At 34.9% G+C, this 8,332-nt stretch overlaps 1 protein-coding gene across 2 annotated transcripts in view; it reads left to right on the top strand.

Annotated features, from left to right (window-relative positions):
- Positions 1-4,560: 4,560 nt before the first annotated feature.
- The window catches only part of iqce (IQ motif containing E), a 16,383-nt gene continuing 12,611 nt past the window's right edge, over positions 4,561-8,332 (top strand). The window contains exons 1-5 of one of the 2 annotated variants that reach the window (XM_015397415.1): positions 4,561-4,969; positions 6,796-6,988; positions 7,067-7,216; positions 7,359-7,451; positions 7,575-7,645. In XM_015397415.1, the coding sequence (XP_015252901.1) occupies positions 6,961-6,988; positions 7,067-7,216; positions 7,359-7,451; positions 7,575-7,645 (342 nt within the window). In that variant the 5' untranslated portion in view covers positions 4,561-4,969; positions 6,796-6,960. Of the gene's footprint in view, positions 4,970-6,795; positions 6,989-7,066; positions 7,221-7,358; positions 7,452-7,574; positions 7,646-8,332 lie in introns of those variants that run through there. The other variant, XM_015397416.1, reaches the window with a different exon arrangement.

The raw sequence follows: 8,332 nt of genomic DNA, 5'->3' as shown, positions 1-8,332 counted from the left end.
AATAGCAAAGTTTTTTTTAAAATAAAAAATAGTTATTTCATTTAGAAGTCTGAGGGACAGAGGAGGAAAAGTTATTAAAAAAGCCTTTATTGGTACATGCCTACTTTGATTTAAAACATGCTAAGTTTTGGCCTGAAAGGCCTTCAACTGGGCAAAGGCAAAAGGTTTGTCAGTCTGCTGTAGTTTCAGTTAAAAAACAAAAATCAAAGACAGCTGCTCAGTCTGAGCAGGTACGTTGTCACATAATCAGTAATACCTGCCAATGAAAAAACATTCGACAGATAAAAACACTAAAAAAAAAACATACACATCTTTTTATATAAATAGGACACAGAAAAAGAGACAGCATTTTTACCAAAACGTATATATAAACTAACAGAATAAGAGTAGAAACTGTTCTAAATCCCCCAAAAAACTGCATATCCTCAGGTAACAAGAAAGAATGATGGCAAAGAGACTACAAAAAAAAGGGGAAGGTCGAGTTCTTCCACTGTAAAAATGGCCTCATGGACGTTCAGTTTTGTATACAATGCATCTGGTGCTGCAGTTGATAAGAACATCAAATTTGTAACCAGGTGCAATATCAGTAAAATAATGATTTTAGAAAGCCAGATCTGATGCTGTACAGGAGGAAGATTAGTTTTCACTAGTTTATCATTCAGAGCTTTTCTAAAGTTGATAGTAAGAGCATCTGGGAAGGATTTTCTAAGAACAGTGTGTACCAGATTCTTTTGATGATTTGTTTAATCCTGTTTGCTTGGTTGCTATATTGTGTGACAAAATACACCTAAATCGAATTAGGTTAATCTTTCTATTTTTGGGAAATAACAGTTTTTTCCTCTAGGGATGGAATTAGCTTTATTGTATTATTTTTTTCAGGTTGTTACCTTGCATCTCAAATCTCTGTCTCATGTCTTTAGCATTTTGTTCAAAGTCATCTTGTTTGTCACATATATTTTGAGTCTCTGAAACTGGCCATACAGGGTGTTATCTTTTAGGCAGGGAGGGTGAAAGCTGTCTGCCCTAAGAATAATATTACATTCAGCTTTAAAGATATTAAGGTCCAACAAAAATGATTTCTGATGGAGAAAAGTCAAGGGTTAACTTTTTATTTGTAATGCTCAGATATGGATGAAATCTAAATAGTTCTGTTTCTGAATTGCCCCATCTTGGGATGATGTATCCGCCCCATCATATCATTTTGTCCATGTAATTATTAATATAATTGCTTCCTGTTGTACTTTCACCGGTACCAACATTCAGTTATGTCAGAGTGTGTACAGACCAGAATACAAAGCCAGCAGGGAACAGTACTAACTAGGTCATACAAATACAGTGTAAATGTGATTGGTAACATAGAGACCAGGTGAGACTGATGAGAGAAACATACAACAGCTGAGGAAGAAATCTGAGCTGAAAATGCAGAAATAAATTATGAAAAAATTAAAATGACACAGAACTGACCTTTTAAACCAGCAGGAAAAGACTAACATTAAAAAAGCGCTCTAAACCAAAATAAACAAATAACAGAACTCACCAATCAACTGACATGCTTAATACATAACATGTATGGAAAAACCTAAATGACAATAATAAACAACTCAAAATCATAAAAATGTACAAACAAGAGAGAACCAAAAGCATAAAAGTGGACAGGGTTGTGACAACAAATATCTATCAATCTAAATACAGCAATGATTTAGTGACACAATAATAGAAGAGACTAATAAGAATATGTATTTTTTATAACACTGTATATTAAGATTATTTTTATCAGTATCAATATACCCAGTGGTATAGTGAATATGATTAAAATTGTCACCTGGTTAAACTATCGGCTTGGTGTGTATTTCAGATGCCCCCTCATTTAGGGGTCTCCATAGCAAGTTATTTAAAAAAGCACACAGACATCTGAATAAAACCTTGGCTCTATGCACCACAGAGGTTTAAGCAAAAACAATAATCTACAGCATAAAACTCTTGACTTTAATACGGTTTGTTTTCCCAAAGCAAGGTACCCCTGATGCTGCAGCTGCAGGGGTCCACCACTTGAACAAGCAGAGCTGATGAGAAACTTTACAAAAATAAGGGGATGCTGGGTTCATGCATAAGGTTATTAGAAAGAAGAGAGGGTGAGCTAGCTTTTACTCCCTACCAATCCTAAAAAAAAAAAAAGTTATAACTGGACAGTGATAAATGCACCAACTTACCGTGGCTTGCAACAAATTTAACACCCCTTTTATTTAATGTTGATCAGGATACCAACCAAAATTCCAATGTATTTTGGAGGATTTTATGATTTATCACACAAAATATGGTATGAATATACAGTGGAAGTCAAAGATACTTGTTTTTGTTTTTTTTTTACCAGCAAAAATGTAAAAAGTGCAACTATTGGTAGTCAGACCAGTTCAGTCAGTATGCTGTAGAGCTGCTGTGGACAAAAAATATAGCTGAAAGCTGGATTACAGTTGTGAATCTCATGAGAATAAAATATTGTCAACAAAGAAAAACAAAAAAGCAAAACATGGAAAGTGATATATTTTTAACAAAATATTTGGAAAATATTGGAAAGAGACAGCCTGTAAAAACTGATTTCCAACACTTGCCACTGAATCGTAATTGTATTTGGGTCCAACTATCCACAGGAAAGCCTCTCCAAACCATGATGAGCATTTGTCATACTGTGGGTATGGCTTGAAGCAAACTATATTTTTCTACAGTTGTTTTCTCCACTCTTTGATTAGCCGAGACTTGTGCTGTGCTAAATTAATGAAAGAGCACCTATATTCTGTTCCACCAATGCTTAAATTAATATTGTGGCTGCAACACAACCGTGAAACTCAACTCCTCCATGGGGCTCTTGGCTGTTTTCAGAGCATTTGTGTTTATTACTTAGTGTTTTGTTTTAATAACCTACCGTTAGCCTTTAACTTTTATCTCAGCCATGTCTCCTGAGGTCATTTTTCATTATACTACTGTTTATTATATTTCATTGTAATATTATTTGACAAACATCTGCAACAAAAGCTGGGTTTATTCTGAGATAAAGTTACACTAAGGTGAACTTGACCAGGTGACTTCTATAGGCAGTTGCCTGCACTTTATTTATTGGTGTCAGATGACACACTCTTCCAATTTTCAGTTCAAATATTTTGAAATACATATATATTTTTTGTAATTATGTGCAACAATGTGTTGATCTAATGCATTAAGTACCACATAAAATATTTTTGGGAACAGCTGGAGTATCAAGGTCAAGTCAAGTTGGCATGATGAGCCCACTAGGGGTCACCGATCAACAAGTATCTGGTCTTGAAATCCTCTTCAGAAATAAAACTCAACAATAAAATGATAATGAAGCATATTTATGTATTTAACGATATAAAAGTATCCCTAGAGTAAGAAAAAAATTACATTGGTTGTAGCCTACATGCCGTTCAGTTAGTATAAGCTATATCTATAGTTAATATTTTTGTTGTTGTTGTTGTTTTTTTATACTATAACCAATAGTTTGGGTCATTACTCCAATCTAGTTCTATTTTGTGGCCCCGAATCCGAAATGTTTGAGAACTGCTGTAGTAGATAATCGTAGTATGGAAGCCCGTTTCCGCCACATTAAAATAAAAAATGCCAAATAGAATGTCATACTCATAAGATACTGTTGTGGGAAAAAACTATTCAACTATTAATCCTAGTTAAATAACAGGAGATCGATGGATTTCACTCAGTCGTCACATTTATTCATATCTTTGCAAAGAGAGAACAGTCATCATACAGCCCTTATGGCACTGCATTCTGCCCTGTTCTGATCTGGACAGCGTTCGTTTCCCCTTTCTTACAACAATGGAAAGTAGTCAGAGTAATAAAAATTTCAAACACTTTGGTTAACAGTAACATCATATGAATAAACCATGAGAAAGAATCTGATTTGTTATGGGAAGAAGCTATGTCTGGTCTACAAACACCAGCCTGCAGAGAATTGTGATGCCTTGAGAGAGAAACAGACTGAGTGAAAACTTTTATAGTGAGTAAATAGGATAAATTAATATATAATAGAAGAGAGATAAAAAATTTCCGACAACAAATACAAAGTATCAATTATGAGATATTTTACTTTATGAGTAATCATTCATAGTTATGACTTTGAAACTTGAAATTATGACTTTGAATCTCATAATTAAGTCTTTCTATTTTATTTTTTTTATTTTCATGTGGTGGAAAAAGGCTATATATATATATATATATTTTTTTTTTCCTATAATTTTATTTATTTATTTATTTAAGTTTATTTTTTCTGTCAATGTACTGTCAATGTACCGATAACCGGTTTGAGATTTTAACATAAATCTATAGTCATGATTGATATTCATTTTTGATTGAGTATTTTTGTATTCCATGATATATAATTTATAAAATATTTATTTCTGCTTGATATTTCAAAAACATGTTTGTTTTTTTTAGATATGAAACGTTTATACCTTGTAGTGGTGCTGCTTTTAATTTGAAAGTCGACGTGGACAGCTTCCGGTTTTGCTCCAAATCTCCAGCTAGCTTAACTAGCTATGTTGTTGCTAGACGACACCATCTCTCACACCGTAGAGTAAACACTAGCCTCTTGTGAAAATGACGGTGGTAGTTTAGTTTAAACAACATCAGCACGAAATGGTTCATTGGCTGCATCATCTAAAGCAAGTTTTATTCCCGGAGACGAGTTTTTGTTTTCTGGATAAAAACCTTCAGGTTGCAGTACAGCTAGCGTCTCTTCAGTGACCTCGCATTTTAACACCAATAACCAAGGGACCCAGCTAAGCTGAAGCATTTTAGCTGAAAAAAGGGATGGAAACTTTACGAGAAGCAAGAGTTTTCCTACTTACATGACCTTTGTTTACCATTTATGTTTAGCGAGACTAACAAAATGTCTTTGGAGGCCAGTGATTTCCCATCTGATGAGGACTGCGAAGAGCTGGTGAGTCTGTCATTAAAAAGGGTTTAATAATCATTTAAAAACACTCATTAGATGACTAAATGTAAAACTCCTCAGTTAAAGATAGAGTTGTATGATTATTATAGTTCTGTAGTATCTGATTATTTCATGGTGCTTAGTGTAAATGTATTTAACCAGTTTATATCACCAATTTGACATAATTAATTCAATTCAGTTTATTTCTATAGCGCCAATTCACACCACATGTCATCTCACCGCACTTTAAAGTTCACCACATCATACAGTCAAATTGATTCAAAGTTTTCTATCTAAGGAAAGCCAGCTTATTGCATCAACTCATTGACTCAAAAGCAATCCCTCACACTAAGCATGCTTGCAGCGACAGTGGAGAGGAAAAAATCCCTTTTAACAGGAAGAAACCTCCAGAAGAACCAGGCTCATTGTGAGCGGCCATCTGCCGAGGCCGACTGGGGTTCAAGGAGACCGAAACAGAGATACAGAAAGCATGATGGACTTTGCCACAGTTCCAACTAAATCAATCGTAGGGTCTGCTTGATGACCCATGTGCACACTTTACATTATTTCATGTTCTGTAGAACAAGAAATATGAAATAGTTAAATGTTGAAATTGTCCTCCTTTAAGGAAGCAACCCAGTACCATCTTGCTGCAAGCTTTACAAACTGCACCACCATGCAGCCCTTAAAGTTATGCAATAAGTTTTGTTTATTTACAAATGTTATACTTTGATTGTTTATGCTTTGGCATATAAAAAAATGTAGTTTTTTTTTATTTCTCTAATAATTAGTAGGACAAGGAAGCCTTTTCACTCAAACATTTGATGCATATTGGAAATCAGCTGGATTGAGTTTCAAGTCAAGTTGTTATTGTTTGCTTAGATTTGCTTGATTAAGATGGTTTTGAAGTTTGGTTTCTCAAAAAAAAAAACAACAAAAGAACTGCTACACAGCTCTTTACTGAAAAATGATCCCCAAGATGATAGACATTCAATGAACCCAGTCCTGTTGGTTTGACCAATATCACATTCACCAAGCTAATCATATTGCTGCAGAGAGAAGAAGAAATATAAACAAATTGTTGACAATCAAAAGGGAATAGTTTAAATAAGCTAAAGTAGTACTAGTTCATGTTGCAGCTAGAGCCTGTGGAAAATCATAAAGCTATCCTAGTTGGCACCAGCAGTATGCACTGTCTAATTATTAAGTTGGGTCCTGAAAATGATCCCAGTAAGTAATTATGTAAAATAAAGCTATTTATATGCATAAATCAAGCAGAATACTATGGCGATAGCTGTACTGCTCCACTTGTGAAAGTAAAATCTGTTGGGCTCTTTTTGGCATCAAGAAAATTACTCTTATTGCCACATCGCCAGACAGGACACTGAAAAAAATGAATAAATAAAGGGAGTTAGGATTCTCTAAAATCTGTGAAAAGTGGTGTAGTATATACTAATACCGACTGATCAGCTTAGACACGTATTCTTCTTGTGATGGCATTGACCCTAACACAGGAAACAAAAGAGATAATTTACTGGATATTATCTTAAAAAAAAACAAAAAAAAACATGATACACCCAGGACTGGTTAACAGTCCATCACACCCATCTGGAGCCTTTACCACAAAACTTTTTTTTTTTTCTCATGACGTTTCCCTCACTTCAACTTGTTGCCATGAGGGTCAGACGTCTAAAAAAAAAAACTCTGGAACTTTATGCTCCTTTAAAACCAGCTTAAATATTTCTTATTTGGTGTCTATCTGTTTTTCCTGTTCAAATCACAACTTTGCAATATTGGAACCATCATAATGTGGTGGTTTATTATTTTCTCAGGTGGAGGATGGTTTCACTCTTCCTGCTGATATCCCAGTGAAGGTAAGCTGCTCTTATATCTTTCCTATTTCTTGTTTACAATTCTCAAATAGAGGCTTCAATTTCTTATAAATATGCTTTTATTTTGGTTCAACACCTGTTTATTAGGGAACATCGAGGAAAAAAATGACTGGCAAGACCCTGTCTTCTCCAAGTAAGACACTTCATAAGTTAGAAATGCTTACAAGCAAAAACAAAACACACTTTACTGATTTTTCATTGGCTCTTTTAGGGTCTCCTTATCTCTGTAGTCTAAATATGAACTCAAAAAGAGCAGCAGTGGCAGCCTGGAGACTGCCGAGGTCCTCCTTAGGGGACACTAGAGGCGACACCTCAAGGGAGCATTGTTCGGCTCGCCACACGTCCCTCAGCAACGGCCATGGTAGGTAGGCTTCAATTTAAAAACAAGGCTGTGCTACTCAGAGGGGAGCTTTTCAAAGAAAGCTGGGAGAGGATACAGTATGTGATTTATTCCCTGCTGATATCATTTTCCTTTTTTTTTTTTTTTTTTTCTACCTTTGTAGATGTGCCCGACATGTTGGCTTCAGAGTCCGACAGTCCAAAGCTGCTAAAACACAAGTCAGCCATGAGGAAGCAGCACCTTCTTTCATTTAATGGTAAGAGAATGTCTTAAAGTTTGCAGGTAGTGAGGCTGACCATCAGAGAAAACTGAATTCAGCTAATTCTGAGCAGAGAGATTTTTTTCTTTTTGATTTTATACTCCATGTCATATCTTACAGGTTTTACTCTGGGTGCTGTAGACCTCAAGGACAAAGAAAGCATGTATGATGAGATCATTCACCTTAAAAAGGTAAAGAAAAACACAACTGCATCAGCTTTTATAATTCTCCTAATTGCTCCTCATTCTTCATTTTAAGAGGTGCCGGTCTGTCCCCTTTTGCCATTTTATTCTTTTGTGTCCCCCCCTAGATTATTTATATCCATTTTGACACTAATAATTTAACTCTGGTTTAAATTGCAGTCTTCAGAGGCCAATTACCTGTTAGTTTAGATGTGTATCTCCTTCAGCACAGCTATCTAGTAATTAATGCCATTAGTAATCCTCCTTAGAGCCTGATTGCAGCACGAGATGCAGATTCAGATGTTTTATGCTGGATGCCTCTAAAAGTTGCAGAGTTTTCTCTGCAGATACTACAGCAGAGAAATATGTTATAATCAATTTGTTTGTTTTTTTGCCAGATCTTGGGAATTAATTAGTTAAATTTTATACCCCGAATGATTTTTACTTATATTTCTTCTTGTATTGCGTTGGAATTAAGCCAAACATATATGGAATAGTAGGGGGAAAATTATAATAAAAAAACAAAACATAAAAATTTAAATAGGCCCAAATTAAAGTAGCAGTAATTCATACAATTGAATATAAAAGTACATATAAGGGGAATTTTGGAGGCATATTTATTATGGAAAGCTATCTGCATTGGTTGCACCAGATGACTGTTCTCCCCACATGACATTTTCAAGTTAAATCAAAGTT

Source organism: Cyprinodon variegatus, unplaced genomic scaffold (genome assembly GCF_000732505.1).
Source record: "Cyprinodon variegatus isolate N-32 unplaced genomic scaffold, C_variegatus-1.0 Scaffold860, whole genome shotgun sequence".
Lineage (NCBI taxonomy): Eukaryota > Metazoa > Chordata > Actinopteri > Cyprinodontiformes > Cyprinodontidae > Cyprinodon > Cyprinodon variegatus.
The sequence above is the reverse complement of the archived record's forward strand: the minus strand, read 5'-3'. Positions and strand labels throughout refer to the sequence as shown.